Source organism: Saccopteryx leptura, chromosome 6 (assembly GCF_036850995.1).
Source record: "Saccopteryx leptura isolate mSacLep1 chromosome 6, mSacLep1_pri_phased_curated, whole genome shotgun sequence".
Lineage (NCBI taxonomy): Eukaryota > Metazoa > Chordata > Mammalia > Chiroptera > Emballonuridae > Saccopteryx > Saccopteryx leptura.
This window is the reverse complement of record NC_089508.1, coordinates 53,191,330-53,215,993: the sequence shown is the minus strand read 5'-3', so window position 1 is coordinate 53,215,993 and position 24,664 is coordinate 53,191,330. Positions and strand designations below refer to the sequence as shown.

At 38.7% G+C, this 24,664-nt stretch overlaps 1 protein-coding gene and 1 non-coding gene across 2 annotated transcripts; one reads left to right on the top strand and one right to left on the bottom strand.

Annotated features, from left to right (window-relative positions):
- Positions 1-791: 791 nt before the first annotated feature.
- TRNAQ-CUG (transfer RNA glutamine (anticodon CUG)) lies at positions 792-863 on the bottom strand. The gene has a single exon. It is a non-coding gene; the product is annotated as a tRNA-Gln (tRNA).
- Positions 864-1,163: 300 nt separating this feature from the next.
- Positions 1,164-24,390, top strand: RAB11A (RAB11A, member RAS oncogene family). Its single transcript, XM_066341342.1, has 5 exons — positions 1,164-1,346; positions 11,246-11,441; positions 11,714-11,907; positions 13,265-13,345; positions 24,004-24,390. Exons 1-5 carry the CDS (start codon positions 1,307-1,309, stop codon positions 24,141-24,143), a joined length of 651 nt encoding a protein of 216 aa, XP_066197439.1. The 5' UTR covers positions 1,164-1,306; the 3' UTR covers positions 24,144-24,390.
- Positions 24,391-24,664: the final 274 nt, after the last annotated feature.

Here is a 24,664-nt window from a genome sequence, read left to right as displayed (position 1 = left end):
TGTTAACTGAAAAATTACGTAAATGAATTTTTAGATAAATTTTTACGTAAATTGCTTAGAGAAGCAATTTTCAACATCTTTCATCTCGTGGCACACGACTAATTACTAAAATTCTGCAGCATACCAAAAAATATATTATTTGCTGACCTGACTAAAAAAAAAAGTGTAATTTTGATGAATTCACACCCACGGCTATTGTGTGCGCTGACAGTTTTTTATTTGACACTAAGGGAGAAGAGGTCAGTGTACCTTACTAGTCAGGTATTGCATGCTTTAAAAATTCTTGCAGCACTTCAGTGTGACAAGACACACCAGTTGTTAATGGCTAGCTTAGAGAATGACAAATGCAGCTCAAGACATTCTTGATTAATCTTGATGACGGTGGGTAGAATTCTCGGAATGACATTTGGAAATAGCTTGAGAAACTTTGAAGAAAAGGAGTGCGAGTGAAAAGCACCTGCCCCGAATAAAGTTGGAGGTTGAAAATTCTAGCAAAAGGAATCAAGTTTCATGGAAACTTTTCAATTAAGATTTGAGAAAAAAGAGTCCAGGTTTTTAAAAAAAAAAAAAAAAAAAAGAAGTGAAGAGGCTGCTTAGGAGATAGATACTCAGGTGACAGAAAACAGGATTGAAAGGATAAATTTATGACTCCTTTGTAGGCAAAGGTGAAATTTTTATGAAATTTCCTCCCTCCTTAGTTCATGGTTGTCTATTCCATAGCTGCTTAACAATTACTTAATGAATAAATAAAAGTATTAAAAATGCTGGTCAGGAAGAAAATGAAAGGCCACAGGTTCCACCGAGATTTGAACTCGGATCGCTGGATTCAGAGTCCAGAGTGCTAACCATTACACCATGGAACCACCACGCACAAGTGACTGCCTTGGGCTCTCTAATTACCCCACCCCCACCCACGAACCCATCATTGAGAAGTACAGTGATGGGTTCCAGTATGGGGGTGCAGAAAATAAGGAAGAGGCCACTAAGAGTGTGGTGACCGACCGCTAAAACTGTTATCGGCTGGGAGTCCAGGGCCGGTTCTCTTTTGAGTCTCCAGGAAGGGGTGAGAATTAGAAGACCCACGCGATACTCGCGTAGACCGCCCTTCCCGCTCAGGGGCGGGGCGTCGCCTCCCCGGAAGTACTTCCCTTAGGGCTGGGGCCCGCCGGAAGTGGCGTAGCGGCAGGGAGGGGTTCTTCACCCGGTCCGGCAGCCGAAGCTCGGTGCTCGGGTTACCCCTGCAGCGACGCCCCCTGGTCCCACCGAAACCACTGCTGCTCCCGCCCCTTCACTCCTCGGCCGCGCAATGGGCACCCGCGACGACGAGTATGACTACCTCTTCAAAGGTGAGGCCGTGGGCTCTCCCACTCTCCACCGAGCCCGTTCGGGGGCCTGGGACACTCCTGGGGGGCTCGCGTGGGGCCACTCCTGCACTGCGATTGGCCTTCCTCAGCCTTTCCCTGTCTGTGTGGTTTGCAGCTCGGCCCCTCTCCCTCCTCTCAGATAGGGTGGCGGGTCCTCCCCACACACCGGTCTCTTAGCGACCTTCTCTTAGGCCTTCGGTAGCCTCAGAGCCCCTAGCCGAGCGTCCTGACGGCGGGCTGGCTGCCTTCTCCCGAATCATCTTCCCATCCCGGGTTTTCGGGCCCCTTCGGAGAGGGCGCCCCTCCCACCATCCACCTTTCGGATCTGGCGCCCCCTGCCCCTCAGCTTCTGCCGGCCGGGCTCATTCCCCTTCCTGCACCTCTGACGCGCCCTTCGCTCCTCACCTTGCCTCGGCACAGACTGCCACTGCAAGTCTCCTCCTTATCTGCCTCCCTTCCCCTTAGGGAGAGCCGCTCCTCCGCGGCTCCTCACAGCCCTTCCTCCCCTCGGACAGACAGTTCTGCTAGCCAGCTTCTTCCATCCCGGGGCCGGGCCCTCCTTAAAATCGGAGCGGGCCCCCGGCCCCCTCCCGCCCCGCAATTCTCGCCGTCAGTAACCTCGCGCCGCTCCCGGGATTGGTAGCTTTTTTTCTACTTTCCCTCCCCAAGTAGTTTAATAGAGTTCTCCCATTTCTTCTGTGCGACCCTGAGGATGGGGGGTGGGGCAAGAGGGATTGTCCGTCACCCACGCTTGCACTTGTCGCAGTGACCAGGCAGACTGATGTGATTTCCCACTGAGCCTCTTATCGCCTACCCTCCCAACCCAGTGGCATCCAGCCCGGGCTCACTCTTGACTCTGCTCGCGAGAAGGGGTTGCGGATGGGTGGTGGCTGTTATCCTTGCCAGACCTGAAGGCCCAGTTCCTGAGCAGGAAAGGTTGTGCGCTGCACAAATACTGGCCTTGCTTTATCACTATGGACTGGTTGCTTCCTCCTGCAGCACTGGGAGGATCCAGCCTTTCGGTGTTTTTAGAACAGGAAGAGAAGAGCCCTAGTTGGCTACATACCTTTCCCAAAATGTGAGAAGGGAGGGGGGGAGAAGTAATGTGCTCTTTGATTAAATTTAATATTTACTATAATACAAGGAAACATGTAGTGCCCTTGGACAAAATATATTGGAGGGTGGGGAGTGGATAGAAAGAATTGCTCATTGGTTAGTCCGGAAAGACTCCAAATAGTTGTTTTAATCAGCAGAGATAAAGGGTACAGTTTTCAATGAGAAAAGAGTACAGTAAATGCTTTTTTTTTCCAGTGAATGGGCTCTCACTCTGATGCTCGCTCTTTGCTCCTGAATTAGGAGGGCAGCCATCGGTGTTGGGTTGAACAAAGATCGTTACCAGGGAGGAAGAAGCCATTACTATTAAAGCTTTACAGTGGAGGGTGGAGTTTAAAGAGTGTTAAGCATAGTGACAGTTTTCTTTGGCAGACTTTGCCATTGGGTACTAAGAATGATTGATCAAATGAAGCAGGTAACATTTCTTTGCTTTACCAGTACTTTTCAAATCTCGGCATACTAACTGATGATATACCCTTATCACCACTTACTCCGCAGGGCCAGAGTGCTGTATTATATGGGATGAGTACCTTCAGTAGTCACCCCCACCCTCCATAGTGGAAAGTCATTTATGAGAAGAAGATACTTAATGTATTTTACATACTGTTTGAAGTCATCTGAGGTCAGGTGAAAATACTTGAGTGAGACCCTGGAAACTGGGGTTTCACTATTAAAGGGAGTTTTGGGGTTTAAAAAAAAAGGTGCAGTGGCAGTAGGCAGCTAGGGTACCTTTGAAGTAACTAATTTAGAACAAGATAGACTATCAGTATTTCTCCTGTTTAGTTTGTAACTTAAATGTTGATTATACAGAAGCCACTTTTCTTCACCAAGAATATTATCCTGGATTGATTTAAGGAATTTTAACTTAATTTTGGATTAGACTACTTAGTAACAAGAACTGAGAGCACAAGGCTGTGGAATCACACAGGCCTGGAATTCAAATCCTGGCTCAGGCCTTATTTTCTTTGTGACTTTGAGAAAGTTAACATTTTGAGCCTCAGATCCTTCATTTATAAGAAGAAAATAATATGTACTTCTTAGGACTGTTGTGAGAATTAAATGGGACTGGTTGTAAAATTTCAGTTCCTATGGTAATAATGTGAAATAAGTTACTGTGATCTTTTTATTTTTTATAATCTTTATTAGAACATTTAAGTATTAGTAAAGAAACTTAAAACTAGGAACTTCTAAAGTGCTCTTTGTTTCCATGAGTTATGGTTTCATTTGTCATATATTTTGCTGTTTAAGGTAGGATGTTTAAAAATTCTGCTGAGACGGATTTCCACTTTTTTAAAGCTCTTACAGGATATGAGTCACTTTTTTTCCTTATAGTGCTGATTATTTAGCCAAATCCTTATTTGTGTAATTATTATAATTTAAAGTGAAGCAACAATAACTTAATTTTAAAATGATTTTATTCTAGAGATGAGATGAGCTGCAGCTCTCTACTTGGAAGAAGGCTTACCTAGCAAACTTAATAGCTGAGGGAATTGGAAGTTAATGTGTAACTCTAACCAGTTTTAAATGAAGAGATATTTTGATTGTTATAGGCTGGAATGGTCCAAATGGGAATACAGTGTGGGGAGAACAGGACAGTTATTCTAAATTATGTATTTGTTCTTGAACATTAATCTTTAGTTAAACTCAACATTGAGACTTTAGGTGGGGGATTAATTTTATTTTTGAAACTTTGACTTTTTTATTTCTAATTTTTATTTATTGATTTTTAGAGAGAGGATAGAGCAAGAGAAAAAGGTGAGGGGAGGATCAGGAAGCATTTCTCATAGTAATTGCTTCTCCTATATGTCTTGACTGAACAAACCCAGGGTTTTGAACCAGCAACTTCAGCATTCCAGATTAGCCCTTTATCCACTGTGCTACCAAAGGTCAGCCTTGACCTTTTTATTTTAAACACTTTAATTAGAATATTTACCCACAATGTGATTAAGGCCCTGTGGGATACATAAGTGATGTAATCACCCATCATAGTTCATATTTACGAATACTGTGGCGGACACTAATCCAATCAGTCATTTCCCCCCCCCCCCCGAAAGTGCTTGGATACTTAGTCTACACCATTGTCTTTTTCTTTTTCTTTTCAATCAATTAATTAATTTTTAGCAAGAGACAGACAGACAAGGACAAAGAGAGAGGAAGGGAGAGAGATGAGAAGCATTCATTTTTTGTTGTGGCATCTTAATTGTTTATTGAATGCTTTCTCATATGTGCCTTTACTGGGGGGGGTTCCAGCTGAGCCAGTGACCCCTTACTCAGGCAGGCAACCTTCAGGCTCATTACAATGAGCATAGGTTCGTGTCTGTGATCCCATGCTTAAGCTGATTACCTCAGGGTTTCGAACCTGGGTCCTCAGTGTTCCAGGCCGATGCTTTATCCACTGTGCCACTGTCTGGTTAGGCTACACCATTTTATTTTTAATCTCATTGAAGGTCAGTAGTAATTACCATCAGCTGATTGTCCATGGAAATGATCATAAGAACTTTGTTGTCTTGCATCTTGGTAGTTTTTCTTCCACAGCTGTTGGTTAAGCAACTCAGATTCTGCTGAGTCTGGGAAAACATGTCTAGACTTCAGCCTTATTTTGAATGCATTTTATTTTAAAGATATTTGATGAGGTACGGTCATATAGTGTGTGGCAAAAGTAGGTTTACTGTTTTTCGTATGGAAAATAATATAATAATTAATACATAATACAAGAATAAACTGTTTTACGTACTCACAACTGTAAACCTACTTTTGCCCCATCTTATAGAAAGAGTACAAAGATCTCCAAGTTTATGTATACAAACCAGTATGAGAATTATCAAATACTCCTTTAGGTGATAAAGTTCTGATATGCTACAATTGATTTGTTGAATTAAATTTTAGTTCAGTATATTAGTTTGCAAGGGAGTGTATAAAACTTAATGTAGCCTGACCTGTGATGGCGTAGTGGATAAAGCGTTGACCTGGAAAACTGAGGTCACCGGTTCAAAACCCTGGGCTTGCCTGGTCAAGGCATATATGGGAGTTGATGCTTCCTGTTCCTCCCCCCTTCCTCTCTCTCTCTCTCTCTCTCTCTCTCTCTCTCTCTCTCATTCTAACTCTCTCTCCTCTCTAAAATGAATAAATAAAAATTAAAAAAATTAAAAAAAACCCTAAATGTAGTTGAATGTAGGAGAAATTTTTAATTAAATAACAATTAATATGTATATTTTTATGGCATTTAGCAGTCTAATATTTGATATCTGTTAAACCAAATTTAGTCATAGGGGTGAGAGATGGTAGTTAAAATTCAGCAGATAAGGTTAACAAAGTGGTAATGAATATTATCAGGTTATTTTAGAAATACTATAGCTGTTCCATATTTAGATGCTATTATTTATGTTTATATATTTTATCTGGATAACTATAGTTATAAAATGCTTAAAGCACTTTTAACCTAAGATACTAGTTATGAGCCTGATGAGGCGGTGGCGCAGTGGATAGAGTGTCTAGAGCAGGGGTAGTCAATCTTTTTATACCTACCGCCCACTTTGATATCTCTGTTAGTAGTAAAATTTTCTAACCACCCACCGGTTCCACAGTAATGGTGATTTATAAAGTAGGGAAGTTACTTTATAAAATTTATACAGCAGAGTTACAGCAAGTTAAAGCATATAATAATAATTACTTACCAAGTATTTTATGTCGGATTTTCGTTAAGTTTGGCAGAATAAATCTATAAAACAACTTACTATAGTTAAATCTACCTTTTTATTTATACTTTGGTTGCTCTGCTACCGCCCACCATGAAAGCTGGAATGTCCACTAGTGGGCGGTAGGGACCAGGTTGACTACCACTGGTCTAGAGTGTTGGACTGGAACACAGAGGACCCAGTTTCAAAACCCTGAGGTCGCTGGCTTGAGTGTGAGATCATAGAGTGTGAGATCATGGTCGTCGTCCCCCCCCTCCTGTCAAGGCACATATGAGAAAGCAATCAATGAATAATTAAGGTGCCACAATGAAGAATTGATACTTCTCATCTTTCTCCCTTCCTGTCTGTCTGTCCCTCTCTCTCTCTCTCTCACAAAAAAATAAGATACTAGTTATGGAAAACAGAAAAGTCACTGAAAATTCCTTTCTTGAACTACAGGATATGATCAAATAGTTTGTCACCTTTTTTTTTAAAAGAGTTAATTTATTTTACAGAGAGAGAAGGTGGGGGAGTGAGAAGTATTAAGTCATAGTTGCTTCACTTTAGTTGATCATTGCTTACTTCTTGCTTGTTGTATGTGCCTTGACCAGGCAAGCCCAGGGCTTCGAACCGGCAACCTCAGCATTCCAGATCGTTGCTCTATGCCGCGCTACCACAGGCCAGGCTAGTTTGTCACATTTTAAAAATGCAATTAAACATTATCTTAATGAGAGAAACTGATTAGAAATTAAGTTCGAGTTCATGAAATGTTGGCGTTTTGGTTTGTTCCCTAAATCATAGTCAGTGAATTCTCTTCTGTTGCTTAGGTGATTTAATCTATTCTTGTTAATTTTTTTAGTGAGCCTACATGTTAACTGCTTGGTTTGTTTTCTCATTTGGTAACTGAATAAAAGCAACTTTCCTTATTGTGTAATTTCTTAGCATCACCTTGTTAGCACTATTTTTTTAAGAGAGAGAGAGATAGAAAGGGAGATGAGAAGCATCAACTTGTGGTTGTGTCGCTGTAGTTGTTCATTGGTTGCTTCTCATATGTGCCTTGATGAGAGTCTCAAGCCCAGCCAGTGACCTTGGGCCCAAGCCAAAGACCTTTGGGCTCAAGCCAGCTACCTTTGGATCATGTTGATAATCTCGTGCTCAAGCCCAATGAGCCTGTACTCATTTCAAACCTGGAGTCTCAGCATCCAGGTAGATGCTCTATCCACTGCACCATCACCATCAGGTTTGACAGCACTATTCTTAAAAAACCATTATCTTCTGTTGTAATTTAAGATATAATCTTTTGACAAGTGCCTAGTCTTATTTCTGGCAATCTTTTCTATGTCTAGGTGAAATAACTATTTTATACTATAAAAAGCATTCATGAGTCTTGAATTATTTTCAACTAAAGGTGCTGTTTTTTAATAATGTTAAAAATAATTGGTTACATTGAGTTACTCGGTCTACTGTAGCCCCCCCAGTCAAGGCACATATGAGAAAGCAATCAATGAGAAACTAAGGTGCCGCAATGAAGAACTGATGCTTCTTATCTCTCCCTTCCAACCTGTCTGTCTCTATCTGTTCCTCTCTCTGTCTCTGGTGTGCTCCAGAATTTTAGTAATTAGTTTGTGTGCCATGAGGTGAAAAATGTTAAAAATCGGTTACTTTATGATGGCATAAAGATTTGAGGTTGGGGAGACAACAGAATTATTAGTTAAAGTAGAGGTCAAAAGGGAAGAAACCAAAATCTTGACAGGGCTTTAGTATTTTGGAAGGGAAAAGGTGTTCTTTTATTTTCTAAAGACATTGGCATTCTAGAAGTCTTGCACTTTGGCTCCTGAAGAGCTGATTGATATCTGAATGCCTATGAAATGGAAACAGCCAACTTTTTGGTTTATTTTCTTCTTTTCCATTCCCACTTCAAGTGAGGCTTTTATACCTCAGTGCTAGTGTGGGGCCAGAAATGATCCAAGGGGTGTTTCCTTGGCAGGACATTCAGCCTCTTGCACTAACAGGCAATAGTGAGTATCCTGTTAAAAGGGTAGGCTCTATTACTGAAACTGGGATTTGACCTTACTTCCATAATGGTGGATGGACATTGGAAACTGACGTATCAATCAACCTTCCTATAAAATTGGAAGTGTACTGTTTTTGTGTGTTACTTTTTTTAAAATTTTATTTATTTAAAAAAAATTTTTTTTTACAGAGACAGAGAGTCAGAGAGAGGGATAGATAAGAGACAGACAGACAGGAACGGAGAGAGATGAGAAGCATCAATCATCAGTTTTTCGTTGCGACCCCTTAGTTCATTGATTGCTTTCTCATATGTGCCTTGACCGTGGGCCTTCAGCAGACCGAGTAACCCCTTGCTTGAGCCAGCGACCTTGGGTCCAAGCTGGTGAGCTTTTGCTCAAACCAGATGAGCCCCGCGCTCAAGCTGGTGACCTCAGGGTCTCGAACCTGGGTCTTCCGCATCCCAATCTGACGCTCTATCCACTGTGCCACTGCCTGGTCAGGCTTTGTATGTTACTTTTATAACCTTAATATATTCTTCCCTGGTATCCAAACTAAATTATTTATTAATATCTGTGTTTGCCATACTACCATCGCCATCTCTAATTGACTGTATAGATAGAAATAACTACTCCTTATGCTGCATGGAATCACTGCTGCCTGGCTGATTTCTTGGTGAATCAGCTGATAGGGGAAACCAGAAATAGATGCATTTGGAAATATACTCCCTCCAAGACTGTCCAAAGGCCAGCTTCTATATGCTCTTGGGGCAAAGAGTGAATACAGAATGGATTCTGTCTGCCCTCTGACTAGAATGCAGTGAACTCTCACAGTTCTTATCTCCATTTTCATTCCATCTTCCTCATCAAATCCCAATTTTATTCTTTTTTTTTTTTTTGAGAGAGAGAGTGGGGTAGGGAAAGAGAGACAGGAGTATTGAACCGCTCCTATATGTACCCTAACCAGGGAATCAAACCAGCAATCTCCGTGCTCCAGGATGATGTTCCAAAGGGCTTAATTAAAAAAAAAAGAGAGAGAGAGAGGGGAAAGGAGAAAGAGGGGAGGGGGAAGAGAAGCATTCATTTGTTATGCATGCACGCAGTCATGCATTACTTGGTTGTTTCCTGTGTGTGCCCTAACTGGGGATCGAATCCACAACCTTGTCATTTTGGGATGACACTCTTAACTGACTGTGCTAACTGGCCAGGCCCATTGCATGTTCGATTTTCTAGTCGTGGTGTCTATATCAATTAGCTAGTAAGAAGAAGCATTAGTAGTTCACAGTAGGAATAAGTATAATATTTTCTGAAATGCCTATAAAAATTTTTACAAGGAAAATCAAGCTTAGATTCTATAAATTGGTGAACTCATTTTGTTCCTTAAATTTTTATAGACATACTTTAACATGGACATGACACCATAGTTGCTGGCTTGAGCCCAAGGCCACTGGCTTGAGCAAGGGGTCACTCACTCTGCTGGAGCCCCCCAGTCAAGGCACATATGAGAAAGCAATCAATGAACAACTAAGTTGTCGCAGCTATAAGTTGATACGTCTCATCTCTCTCCCTTCCTGTCTGTGTGTCTCTTATCTGTCTTTCTGTTTCTCTCTCTCTTAAAAAAAATAGAATAAAAGTAAGTTTATATACACGTTTTAAATTAATTGTCTATTTCTCCAGTGTTTTTGAAATTCTTAAGTGTAATATTGCTTTGGTGAAAAAGAATCTCCTTGTATTTATTTAGTAAATAAACAGCCTCCTAATAGTAATTATAGGAAATCAATTCATTTAATCAAAACCTGTTTTAGCGGGACCGGGCGGTGACGCAGTGGATAGAGCATAGACCTGGGACACTGAAGACCCTGATTTGAGACCCTGAGGTCGCTGGCTTGAGCCCAAAGGTTGCTGGTTTGAACAAGATGTCACTGATCTGCTGGAGCACCCCCTCCTCAAGGCACCCACATGTGAGAAAGCAATCAGTGAACAACTAAAATGCTGCAACTATGAGTTGATACTTCTCAACCACCTTCCCCACTTAAAAAAAGCTGTTTAAAACAATTCATGAAGTGATAAGTTAAAGAGTATGTTAGTTGTTGGCTCAGAATTAGTAGTCAGCTTCCTAGGGCCCCTGTTAAACTTAATAAAAGTGTTTGTTTTTGGAGGGAATCTCTGGCTTTCTGCCCATATGATAAATGAAACTATTAAAGGGTCATTGTAGTTTCTGTAATCTGGGTGGCAAAGTTTATAAAACTATTCTGCATATGTTAAATGTGTTTCATTTTGCCTAGATGTGAGTCCTGAGGTCACATCCAGTCTGATAAAACTAAGTGGAACATAGTATTCCTTTTTTTCTTTCTCTACAACCACTAATGTCTCCTTTATTGCTTTTATGTCTGATACAAGTTTATATTATAAACTGTTCATTTATATTTCAAGTTCTTCTAAGGCAGCGATTTTCAACATTTTTCACCTCATGGCACACAAACTAATTACTAAAATTCTGGAGCACACCAGAGATAGAGAGAGGGACAGATAGAGACAGACAGGTTGGAAGGGGGAGAGATGAGAAGCATCAGTTCTTCATTGCGGCACCTTAGTTTCTCATTGATTGCTTTCTCATATGTGCCTTGACTGGGGGGGGGCTACAGTAGACCGAGTAACTCCTTGTTTAAACCAGCGACCTTAGACTTAAGCTGGTGAGCCTTGCTCAAACCAGCTGAGCCACGTTCAAGCTGGCAACCTCAGAGTTTCGAACCTGAGTCCTCTGTGTCCCTGGGTCCTCTGCGTCCTAGTCCCACACTCTGTCCACTGTGCCACCACCTGGTCAGGCACACCAAAAATATTTTTTGCTAATCTGCCAAAAATAAAAAAATAGGTATAATTTTGATTTGTTCACACTGGACAGCTGTTGTGTTGGCTTTTGTCATTTTTTTATTTGACAGTTTAAGGGAAAAGAGGCCAGTGCCCCTGACTAAATAGTCAGGTACTGCCTGTTTTAAAAATTCTTAAGGTACACTAGTTGAAAATTGCTGTTCTGAGATAGTGTGTTTTTCTCATTCATCTGACATAAAGATCTTTGTCTTTTCAGTTGTCCTTATCGGAGATTCTGGTGTTGGAAAGAGTAATTTGCTGTCTCGATTTACTCGAAATGAGTTTAATCTTGAAAGCAAGAGCACCATTGGAGTAGAGTTTGCCACCAGAAGCATCCAAGTTGATGGGAAAACAATAAAGGCACAGATATGGGACACAGCAGGGCAAGAGCGGTATCGAGCAATAACATCAGCGTAAGTCTCATAGCTTTTAAGTTCTGTGAGATAGGCTGCCTTCAAGTGAATTGGTTTTCATCAAGTAAATTAGATGATTTTTGGTATTGGAAAAGGTACTGGTTTATTTCCCCCTTTTAAGAAGTCTAGCATTAGGATTTTGAAATTTATTTTTAAGTGTGTTTCTAAAAATATATAATCCATATACGTGTACAGGTATTTAGTTCTTTCTGGTGTTTCCTTTTCAATTTGTGGTGGTTTTCTGATAGTTACATGCATGTTTCTGTTTTCAGATACTATCGTGGAGCTGTAGGTGCCTTATTGGTTTATGACATTGCTAAACACCTCACATATGAAAATGTAGAGCGATGGCTGAAAGAACTGAGAGATCATGCCGATAGTAACATTGTTATCATGCTTGTGGGCAATAAGAGTGATTTGCGCCATCTCAGGGCAGTTCCTACAGATGAAGCAAGAGCTTTTGCAGGTTGGTGATACGAATTTAATGTTATTACAATGATTCTGTATTTCTTACTGTTCATATCATGCAGTTTTGATAACCTTCCCAATGAGGGTAATAATTAGTTACAGTAGTTTCTAATTAAAAAAGGTAAATGTGAATGAATGCTCAGCAAGGATTGTTGTTTTGAAAGTATATGATGACTGTAGGGTTCTTTTGCTTAACTTTGAGTCATTAAAACACTAGTGTTTTGAGTTTTTGCTGCCAAAAATTGAATATAAGTACTGTCTTCTTTTCTCTCCCTGTAAAGAATAGATAAAATCTATTCATTTTTGTGCTCCTGTTCCTTTTTACATTACATCTCTGTTTTACCAAGGCTGCTGTCTGTGGGTCTGAGAAGTAGTGGCCCAGGGAGTGTCAAGGACCAATAGGCATTTAGCTGCTTAGGAGTTACAGCTCCTAGTTTTATAGAGGGTCCACCTATCTCTTACTACTGTCCTGGAGGGGCATCCTACCAGAAGGCAGCATTGTATATTGTTGGCTAGTAAAGGTTTTGACCCTCCACTAGTGATTATGCCATTTTCTTTAACAGTTTTTTAGTTTTCCAGGCAAGAAGCTTTGTTTTCAAATAATATAGGATTATAAATGAATCATATATACCCATACATGTTCAGACCATAGCTGTGAGGTTGAAGGACAGTAAGGGATGGAAATAGCTGGGTATTTTATAAATTTACTACATTTTGAGTAGTGTTATTCATTCTGGTGGTAGTATTTAGATGTAGCAAATATTCATTTTAATAAATCCAATAAATTTCTTCTTCTTTTTTTGAATTTTTCCGAAGTGAGAACTGGGAGGCAGACAGACAGACAGACTCCTGCATGCACCTGACCGGGATCCACCCTGTATGCCCACTAGGGGGCGATGCTCTGCCCATCTGGGCATTTGTTCTGCTGCAATCGGAGCCATTCTAGCACCTAAGGCAGAGGCCATGGAGCCGTCCTCAGCACCTGAGCCAACTTGGCTCTAATGGAGCCTTGGCTGCAGGAGAGGAAGAGAGAGATAGAGAGGAAGGACAGGGGGAGGGGTGGAGAAGCAGATGGGCGCTTCTCCTGTGTGCCTTGGCAGGGAATCAAACCCGAGACTTCACACGCCAGGCTGATGCTGTACCGTTGAGCCAACCGACCAGGGCCTCCAATAAATTTCTAATGGTTATTTTTAACTTATTAAAGTGTAAGTAGAATGGTAACCTTATTGTTCAAGAAGTTGGAGAGGTTTTAGGTTAAGAAAGTTCTTTTTTTTTTTTTTACTTAAGAGACTTGAGTGTATTAAGTTTCTTGTATTAAAGTTGGACAAAACTAAAGTTTTTGTGTCTCCCCACAGAAAAGAATGGTTTGTCATTCATTGAGACATCTGCTTTAGACTCTACAAATGTAGAAGCTGCTTTTCAGACTATTCTGACAGGTAAGACTTGGCATTTTCAGTTTATACCAGTGGGAAATAAAAGTTATAGGAAGGTAATGTAAACAAATGAATTGGGAAACCAAACTTTTCCACACTGAGGATGGTTATCATTTGAGAGCTACTATAGCAAGAGCTGTAAAATTAGTTGCAACCTTTGCTTACTGAGCTTTAATCATCCTAATTTACTTGGTTTAGAGTGGGAAATATATTTTGAAAATTATTTATTCCCTGAGACTCATAGACAAAGATAAAAATGAAGCTATTACCAGGGGGAGGGGAGTGAAGGGGGACAAATATATGGTGATGGAAAATGATTTGACTTTGGGTGATGGGCACACAACCCAGTCAGCAATTCAAATGCTATAGAGATGTTTACCTGAAACCTATGTATTGTTATTGATTAATGTCACCCCATTAAATTTAATTTCTAAATAAATTAAAATTGAAGTAAATTAAATCTAAAAGTAAAATTATTTATTCATTTCTATTATTACCTCAGTCCATGATTTCTGTAATTCATGTTCATAAGCACAAAGCAATTCTTTTTCTTTTCCCTCTTTCTTAGCTTTTCAAAAAAGTTTTTTTTAATTACTTTTAATTTATTGTGTTCAAAGTAATTCTTAAATGTACTTATTAAGATAAGTATTGGGGCCTGACCTGTGGTGGCGCAGTGGGATAAAGCGTCAACCTGGAACACTGAGGTTGCCGGTTCGAAACCTTGGGCTTGCCTGGTCAAGGCACATATGGGAGTTGATGCTTCCTGCTCCTCCCCCTTCTCTCTCTCTCCCCTCTTTCTAAAAATCAATAAATAAAAAAGATAAGTATTGGAATTCTAGCTATGGAAAGATATAAATTGCCTTATTGAAATTCAGTAAAGTAAGGGCATTCTTGGTTCTGAAGCAGCTAGGGAAAATATCTTCTTAAAAATTTAAATGAGCCTGACCAGGCGGTGGCGCAGTGGCTAGAGCGTCATACTGGGATGCGGAGGACCCAGATTCGAGACCCCGGAGGTCGCCTGCTTGAGCACGGGCTCATCTGGTTTGAGCAAGGCTCACCAGCTTGGACCCAAGATCACTGGCTCGAGCAAGGGGTTACTCGGTCTGCTGTAGCCCCACGGTCAAGGCACATATGAGAAAGCAATCAATGAACAACTAAGGTGTCGCAACGAAAACCTAGTGATTGATGCTCCTCATCTCTCTCCGTTCCTGTCTGTCCCTATCTATCCTCTCTCTGAGATAGACTCTCTTTCTGTCTCTGTAAAAAAAAGAAAGAAAAAAAATTTTAAATGAAATAACAAAAAGTAAAATTGTCCTGTAATATATTGTAGAAGAACAGGGTGTCTCTTGTGGAGAAAATCAGCTAGTTGTTGCATACACAGAAGTTTAAATAGTGGGAAAGGAACAAAGTTCATGCTGTTTTGGAATGTGGATGTGCATGCAGATCGGAGCAACCTCAGGGATAGGAAGGCATTTTATTTGTGTTGACTCATATATACTCAGACTTGATTAGATTGACTAATTTAATCTTAATCCTCAAATATTTTGATAAATTGGCTGAAGTACTTTAAAATTCTATGTTAATTTTAAGAACTCACTAGTTTTAGTACATAGTATATAGTCTTGTCCTGAAAAGTCTGTAGAGGAAAGATTAAATAAATGAGTTTCCAATTAAATGTAACAAGATTTTACCTTTTTTTTTTTTTTGTATGCAGCACTTGTAATAGAGGTAAACAGATTTTTTAACTTTTAAATGTTTTATTTTACTATAAAAATGTAGGAAATAAGCCTGGATTTAAGAGCATGGACTTGGAGACCTGACTTGGGTTTTAGTCCTGCCTCCTCCCCTTATTAGCTCTATCATCTTAGGTAGTTATTTAACCTTTGTAGGCCTTAGTTTTTTGGGAGGGAGGGGTTAGTTTGTTTGGTCTGTAAAATTTAAATGTTTCGTGGAGTTCTGTTATTTTTCCTTTTGGAGAGGATCTGTATTTACAATAAATACCTGTGATATGATTTGACTCAACTGTTAGGTTGTGACTTCAAGAGTTTTTTGTCTTTACCACCCACAGAAAAGAATTGTCACAGACATCTTCTCTAGACTTTACTCATGTACTTAATGAGTACATGAGTTTGTGCATGTAAAATATTTACCGTATCTATCCCTGGTACATAGTAAACATTTGAGAAATTAGCTAAACAGAAGTTAAGGCATGAAAATCATAATTAAAAAAGAAACTAAATATTGGTGATTTGCATACCTGTTTTGTTAATTTTTTCATGTTATTGAAAATAGTAACTAAAAGAACTGATACTGGGATTGGATAGTCTTTAGAACATTGTAACTTTCATTTAGAATCTTATCTGTGTCCAGTTCCTTTGCGGATGGTTTCAAGCCTGCAAGATTTGACTAAATATGCAATATGTGTGCAAATCCTACTTTTTTCCCCTTTATAACCACTTGTGTGGATTCTTTTGGGTCAGTGTGTAGAGTACTAAATTTAGACTCAGGAGTAGTAGGCTTTTACTTTTTATCACTTTGCTTCCACTCCCTCTGTAACTAAGGTCACTGAATTTCTCTGGTCCTCAGATTCCTAGTGTCTTTTTTTTGTTGTTGTTTTTTGTTTGTTTTTTTGATGACAAAGACAGAGAGAGGGTCAGACAGACAGGAAAGGAGAGAGATGAGAAGCAACAATTCTTTGTTGCGACACCTTAGTTGTTCATTGATTGCTTTCTCATATGTGCCTTAACGGGGGTGGGGGGCTACAGCAGATCAAGTGACCCCTTGCTCAAGCCAGCGACTTTGGGCTCAAGCTGGTGAGCCTTGCTTAAACCAGATGAGCCCGTGCTCAAGCTGATGACCTTGGGGTTTCGAACCTGGGTCCTCTGCATCCCAGTCTGTCGCTCTATCCACTGCGCCACTGGCTAGTCTGGCAGATTCATAATGTCTTAAGATGAGTCAACATCATCTTGAAGGAGTGAGTCTCTTAAGGACTCTAAAAATGTCATTTGAAAAACTTTTTAGTCAGTCCTTGTTGTTGGGTTATTTTTTATGTCCCATCAAACTTCCTCTGCTATAAATCTATCCCATTATTCTGATCTGATTTTCTAGCCTATATTCTGATATTAAGCAAAGGTTGAGACCAAGGCTTTCATCTACTGTGAACTATTGTATGCATCATTTATAACATTGAATCTATGATGTACTCAAACATGAACTAATCAATAAACAGTGCTATATACTTGAAATTGAGCTGTTTTGTCTCTAAATATGAGGGACATCTGGTTTTGTCCTACAGTTTATTCTAGGCTAAACTTTTATTGTTGCTTAACTAATATTGCTTGAAAACAAACAAGACTTTAGCTCACCTATTATCACTTTTCCTCTCTGTATTCACTATTTCCTCAGCTTCCTGCATAACTTCCAGTGTTGATCTATGTGATCAGAGATCACTGCATGTGGCAGTAGACATCTGTGCTGTTTTGCAAGTGTTAGGATGTTTGTTCTAAACTTTGTCTTTTTTCTTTTCTTTTTTTTAACCAATGGGATTACTAATGTATTGAAAAAAACAAAAAAGAGAAAAAATCTCATTAGGCTTAATTCACCTTAAATGTTAGCCACATTAAGGGAGTATTTGCATTGTATTTTGATTTTGCTTAATATTCATGTTATTGCTTAGAGATACAGGAAGGGAGAGAGATACAAGAACATCGGTTGACCTGCTCCTATATGTGCCCTGACCAGGGATTGAACCAGCATCTGTCGTTTGGGATGATGCTCTAATCAACCTAGCTATCTAGCCAGGGCACTTTTTAATTTATTTTTTTTAGCGAGAGGAGGGGAGGCAGAGACAGACTCTAGCTTGCGCCCCAACCGAGAGCCACCTGGCAAGCCCACTAGAGGGCGATACTCTGCTCATCTAGGGCCATTGCTCCGTGCAACTGGAGCTAATTTTTTAGTGCCTGAGCTGGAGGCTATGGAGCCATCCTCAGTGCCTGGGGCCAGCTCACTCCAATCAAGCCATGGCTGCGGGAGGAGAGTAGGAGAGAGAGAAAGGGAGGAGGAGAGAGAGAGAGGGAGAAGCAAGAAGGGGAGGGGTGGACAGGCAGATGGGTGCTTCTCCTGTGTGCCCTGACTGGGAATTGAACCTGGGACTTCCACACACCAGGCCTGCACTCTACCACTGAGCCAACCGGTCACGGCCTACTTTTTCATTTTTAAGATGTAAAATTATGTATTGAAATATTTATCTACATGATTACTCCAAAGTTAATTATGTTGCTTGTTTTAGAATAGACCTAAATAGGCATTTTTGACATACATGAATTTGACTGTAACTCAAAATGACATAATTTTGCTGGTGGTATTTTTTTTAGAGGTAATTAGCTAGTACATAAGTGAGCTTAGTAGATTGCCCAGTCTATGCTTGTCAGTGCAGTTTTGTTTTCTTTCATCCTCAGATTCACTAAGGAATGTTTTTAATATATACTTTCCATGGTCTATTTTATTTTTCTTTTAACTTTGAATTTTGACAATTTGTGTCTTAAAGAAATGTTACAATAATAGTACAAAGAATTCACACATACTCTTTACCCAATTCCCCAAATGTTGATATTTTACCATCTCTGCTTTATTCTTTTTTCTTCTTGCTATATACATATTATATTTTTTGTACCATTTCAAGTGATACATACTGCTCCTTATATCTATGTACTTTTATTGTGTATTTCCTAAAAACAAGGATATTCAAAACCATAGTACAGTTCTCAAAATCAGAGTTAGATAGGAACTCTAAAGATAAATCTGTAACTACAGACTTATTCAGATTTTGTCAGTTCCAATTACTGGAAAAATAAAGTTGTAATCGGGTCACACATTGTATTCAGCTCTTGTATTTCTTTAGTTTCTACTAATCTGGAACAGTTTGTCGGTCTTTTGTTTACTAAAAATTTTTAAAGTATATACAGGTCAGTTATTATGTAATGTACTTCTGTTTGGGTTTTTGCCTGCTGTTTCCTTATGATTAAATTCATGTTATGTATTTTAAGCAGGAACAAAAGTGTGCTCAGTGCATCATGTTAGGAGGCTCATGATATTGGTTTGTTTTACTTATTACTGGTGATGTTAACTTTTTAAAAGATTTTTATTTATTGCCTTACCATCGAACTGGAACACCGAAGTCCCCCGTTTGAAACCTCAAGGTTGCCAGCTTGAGCATGGGCTCCTCAGCTTAAGTGTGGGCTCAGCCCCTGGGCTTGAGTATGGGATCATTGACATGATCCCAAGGTAACTGGCTTGAGCAAGGGTTCACTGCCTTAGCTTGAGCCCTCTACCCCCAGTGTCAAGGCACATATGAGAAGCAATCAATACACAACTAAAGTTAAGCAACTACGAGTTGATGCCTCTTACTCTCACTTCCTTCCTGTCTCTTTTTCACTCAAATCAATAAAAAAAAATTAAGAAAAATAAAAAAACGATGTAGTTTCCAGATATAAATTGTTCTTTAGTTTTTTATTTATTGATTGATTTTAGAGAGAGAGAAACGTTGATTTGTTATTCTACTTATTTATACATTCATTGGTTGATTCTTGCATGTGCCCTGACTGGGGATCAAACCTGTAACCTTGGTGTATTGGGAGGATGCTCTGTCCAACTGAGCTATCTGGCCAGTACATGGTGATGTTAACTTTGATTACTTCGTTATTAAGGTGATATCTGCCAGATTTTTACATGTAATTAATAAGTCTGAGCCCTCTTTTTAGTATGAAGATCAAATCCTTTTGTGGTTGAAAGAATTTTAATTTAGTTAACATATTGATTTAAAAGTGTAGTGAGAGTTTTCAGGCACTACAGTAGTCTCCCCTTACCTGAAGTTTTACTTCCCTCTCAGTTTTAGTTACCCATAGTCAACTATATTCCAAAAATATTCAATTCCAAAAGTAAACAATTCATAAATTTTAAATTGTATGCCGTTTTGAGTAGTGTGATGAAATCTTGTACCCTTCTACTCTGTGCTGCCCAGGATGTCTACTCTTGTACCCTTCTACTCTGTGCTACCTTTGTCCTGCGTTTCCTGTTGTGTACACTAGCCTGCCGGTTATCCCTTTGTAGCCCTTCTGGTTATCAGGTGACTATATAGCAGTGCTTCAAGTAACCCTTATTTTGCTCAGTAATGGCCTGAAAGCACAAAGAGTAGTGATGCTAGTAGATATGCCAGAGAAACTACAATACTATATAAAATACTTCAATGAGTGGAAAGGCTTGTATGTATAGGGAAAAACATAGTATATATAGAATTTGGTATGATCTGTGGTTTTAGGTATGCACTGAGAGTTTTGGAATGTATCTCCTGCTGATAAGGGGGGTGAGGGAGACTACTGTAATTTTATTAGAATAGTGAGATGCTCTTAATTGGGTGTAGTATCCTTGTTCTTGGCACGTGGCAACTTTATTATTTTTTTCAATTTTTTAATTGATTTTAGGGAAAGGAAGGGAGACAGAGACAGAAACATTGAGCTGTTCTTTTATATACCCTGACCAGGGATTGAACCTGCAACCTTTGCATATCGGGATGGTGTTCTGACCAACTGAGCTATCCAGCCAGGTTATAGCAACTTTTAAACACTTGTCGGTATATCAAATTGGAACATTTTTTGACCTTTGAGAAATTTACATGGTGAGCAGTGGTTTTGAAGAAGACCTAAAAATTTCTGACTTAGTTTGTACTTAAGCTTTAGTGGAATAACTCAGGCTTCTGCTGTTTTTAGTTTTTGGAGGCATTGAAGAATTTTAGTTCTGTTTCTCAATTTTGAACAGTGGCATTTGACTTTCTTAGAATTTACTTTGCAACTTGATTCATACTTTCATTAGAATAGAAATAGGTTATATGTCTTTTATTTAACTTTACGTGGTTATATTTTAAAGCTATCTTACATTAATGTTTTACTTCATATTTAGATATAGAAGATATTCTTACATAAGAATGATTCTGTATTCTCCAGAATTCCTTTTCTTTCTAACCTCACCTATTCTTTGGATATCTTGAAAAGGGACTGCACAGGAATTGGTGTATCATATACATTTGCTCCTAAAGGAGAACTTGCCCTTGAAAAAGGAAAATATTTGTGTCTGGTTTAGCAAGTTACTAGTCCTATTCCCTTCACCCCATTTAAATAAGCCTTTCTAAGCAGATACCAGCTAAAAAGCTACCTGCATCCTATTTTCTTATCAGTTTCCTTTTTATAATGACATAGCTAGACACAAGAGACATTAAGTAAATTAGTTGTGTAGCCTGTTTGTGCCCATTCTAACGGAAAGAAACATTTTCCCCTAATTTTCTGACCAATATATTTATTTATTGCCTTGTTATTATTTTTATTAGCAGATATCTTTTTGGTGACTACAGCAAATGTAGCAGTAATTCGTTTCTACAAAACAATATGCATACTGTTATAGTTGTAGGCAGTTATACAACACTGCTCAAATTTCTTGCTTTGTAATGAGATCTCTTTAATTATTTAGCTTTCTATGTTCTCTGAGAAAGCTTCCTTTTTCTCCCAGTATTTGCTTTTCATGTAAGAACCTACATAATATTTTTTTTGGTTCTCCTAACTTAATGTTTAATAAAACTTAAGACAATTAAAAATTTGTAGAGGGTCACATTTAATCATATGCACTTGAAAAAGAAGAGCCAGCCATCCAGTTTGGGATTAGAGAGAAAACATAAAGAATAACAAATGAATGGTATAGTTTTACAGTAAATTGATAATTATCTTTACTCCTTAGACACTGGCCTGATTGAATGACTTTTTTTTAATCCTTGACACACTCCATCCCATCCATTTTCAGTGAAAATAATCTAAATGAAGATTCCATAGCCTTTGTTGGTCCTGTTTTTTTTAAATTCTAGTCAATAGCCTTTATTTATTGTAATCTATTTTTTTCTCTTGATGCTTCTTAAACTTTGAACCACTGTCAACCTTCTCAAACATGAATCTTAGCACCACTCATCCCTACACCAAATCGTAAAAAAGGACACACTAGCTGTCAGTGTTTTTATTAGTTTACATATTCAGTTGACTGGTATAGCTTGCTGTTCAGCTTTAGGGAAGTTAGTTGTTAATTTGGAGAAAGTGTGTCAATTTAGTTTGCACATTTCTTTTTCTTTAACATTTTGTTATGGAAAGTTTCCAACAAACTAAAGTAGGATAGTGTCATGAACTCCACATAGCTGTCAACCATCAGTTTCTGGCCAGTCTTTTCTCCACCTACTCCCTCCACCATTATTTTGAAAGAAATCCCAGACATTATTTCATTTGTAAACATTTTATGATGTATATCTGAAAGATTAGGACTAAACCCCATAACAACAAAACCACTTAAAATTGACAGTAATTTCTTATTATCATTTATAATCCAAAATATATTAAATTTCCTCTCTTAATTTTTTTCACACCTCAAATTAGAATCCAAATGATGTTCATATTGCAGTTGATTGACATGTTCCTGGAGCCTTTTGAAAACATAGTTCCACTTTCTCTCTTTTACCCTATAGTTCATATTTAAAAAAATTTTAAGTATATTACAGAAATAATATAGTGAACACAGTATGCTCTTCATCTAGAGTCAACTTTTCACATTTGGTTTATTTTTACTTGATTATGTATACGTTTCCCCCCTTTGCTCAAACTGTGGAAAATAAATGGCAGACATTGTGACACTTTACAACTGAATACTTGAACATTTCTCTCCTAAGAACAAGGCATTCTGCAGAATCACAATACCATACACTGTGCCAAGATATTTATTATACTGTATGATATAATGTGCAGTTCATATTCAGTTTTTTCCACGTGTTCTAATAGTGCCCTTTATAGATTTGTGGGTTTCTTTGTTTTTGTTTTTATTTTTTTGGTGAGAGGTGGTAGATAGTGAGGCAGACTCCCGCATGTGTCCCAACTAGGATCTACCTGGGAACATCATCTTGGGTGGATGCTTGAGTACTGAGCTATTTTTAACACCTAAGGCTGTTGTGCTCCAATAGAGCTATCCGCAGTGCCTGGGACTATGCTGGAACCAATCGAGCCACTGGCTATGGGAGGGGAAGGAATGGGAGGAAGCAGATGGTTGCTTTTCCTGTGTGCCCTCACCAGGAATCAAACCTGGGATGTCCATACGCTGGGCTGATGCTCTATCACCTGAGCCACTGGCCAGGACCTAGATTTGGTTTTTACACGGGACGATGCTCCAACCAACTGAGCTACCCTGCCAGGGCCGAATATTAAATTTTATTTAGTTAATTTAAACAGGTGGCTACTGTATTGAACAGCACAGATATATAACATTTAACCCTATTTCTATTAATTACTTTTAAAAGATTTTATTTATTGATTTTAGAGAGTGGAGATAGAGAAGTGTGAGGGAGGGCAGGAATCATCAACTCCTAGTTGCTTCTTATATGTTCCTTGCCTGGGCAAGCCTGGGGCTTCAGACCAGTGTCCTCAACATTACAGGCTGATGGTACATCCACTGTGCCACCACCAGGTCAGACTGTCCCCATTTAAAAAATGTATTTTATGACAACTTTTTTAGAGTCTTGGCTGGTTGTTTTGTAGTGTCCCTCTATCTCATTTTATCTAGTTGCTTCCTCATGATAAATTAATTTAAAACATTTTTGGCAGGAATACATACCTTTCATGGAATACATTGTATCTTTCATAGCCTATCATAAAAGGAGGCTTATCATGTCAGTTAGTTCCATTTTTAGGATTCTCTTACCTTTTGAGGATATTTGGGATTGGGGGAGCACTGAGAGAACAAAGATAAATAAGATACATTTTCTGTTCCTAAGGAGTTTATAATCTTGTCAGAAGGAACTACTCTTAGGCAGTGCAATATAAGGCCAAATAAAATGTGCTAAAGATACTTGCTGTAGAGGACTTTAATAACATTTATCCATGCAGTTAGTTACTTATCAAACCCCTACTATCGGCTATATGCTGGAGATAAAGCAATGAATAAGATATACACAATTTTGTTCCCTATAGAGTTTAGTGGAAGTAGACACAAAACAATTAGTTTTGATAAGTGGCATTTAAAATCTTAAATTGCCTGTGTTGCATAATAATTTAATTACATTTTAACTTTAGTTCAGGAGGAACTGATAAACATGATCTTTCCTTCCATTTCCAAGAGTCCTTTGGGCTTTTGGCATGTTTATGAAGTTGGGCTTTTCTCTACAGAACCAGAAAAAGTATCTTAATGTGCCTAATAATGCAAATTTATTTTAATTTTTCTGTGATTCAGTGTCAGTGTATGTAGGTTTTTTTGATTAGGGTACAATGAAAATACTCTCATGGTTTAATTTAGATTTAAGCCCATAAACTATGAAATCTCTGTAAACCAAGATTTATGGACTGATGGATCTTTCCTTCTGAAATGGAAAACCTTTGTTTCTCTTCTTAACCTAAGGAAAATTGTTAACATAATGGGTTGACTCTGACCAGTGGCTGTTTGAAAACAAAACTTTAAATTTATGCATTCTTTGTTCAGTTTATTTGCAGTTTTTACTGTAAATGTATCTTCTACCTCTATGTTATCTTTTCTGTCAATTATTAATGGGTCTATTCAAAATTATTTCTGTTTCTTTCTTTTTTTTCACTCAGAGATATACCGCATTGTTTCCCAGAAGCAAATGTCAGACAGACGTGAAAATGACATGTCTCCAAGCAACAATGTGGTTCCTATTCATGTTCCACCAACCACTGAAAATAAGCCAAAGGTGCAGTGCTGTCAGAACATATAAGGCGCTTCTCTTCTCCCCTAGAAGGCTGTGTATAGTCCGTTTCCCAGGTCTGAGATTTAAATATATTTGTAATTCTGTGGTTACTTTTGTGTTTCATTACTTCCTCATACTTAACGAATTTTTCATGTTTTAAGTCTTTTGATTTTAGCTTTATAAAATCATTCATTTGTTTCAAATGACTGCAGCTTTATTTCATGCTATGGCTTCACTGCCTTAGTTTAATAAACTGAATGTTTGGATTCCTCAATTATTGTTTACTTTTCATCTTGGAAACCTGTCACTGTAGGACATAATAGAACTTGATCACTTGAAGCTTGGACCTGTTGGTCTTGATCAAATCAAACTAAGAAGACTTTAAAAATAAGCTATTGTTTTTGCCACAGAGAAGCTGGCAGCTTATATATAATTCATACACTCTTCTCTTAGTGCAGTATATATTTCCACAAATCTAAGAATTGCCCTATAAACATAGCAGGATTTTGAGAGCTTGAAAACTTTCCATTATTCTGGAGGTCACTTTC

Excerpts from the sequence above, each read along its gene's own strand:
- RAB11A (XM_066341342.1), top strand. The coding sequence starts at position 1,307 with ATGGGCACCCGCGACGACGAGTATGACTACCTCTTCAAAG. Across the intron at positions 1,347-11,245 it reads GTATGACTACCTCTTCAAAG|TTGTCCTTATCGGAGATTCT; the intron begins GTGAGGCCGTGG and ends TTGTCTTTTCAG. Across the intron at positions 11,908-13,264 it reads TGAAGCAAGAGCTTTTGCAG|AAAAGAATGGTTTGTCATTC; the intron begins GTTGGTGATACG and ends GTCTCCCCACAG.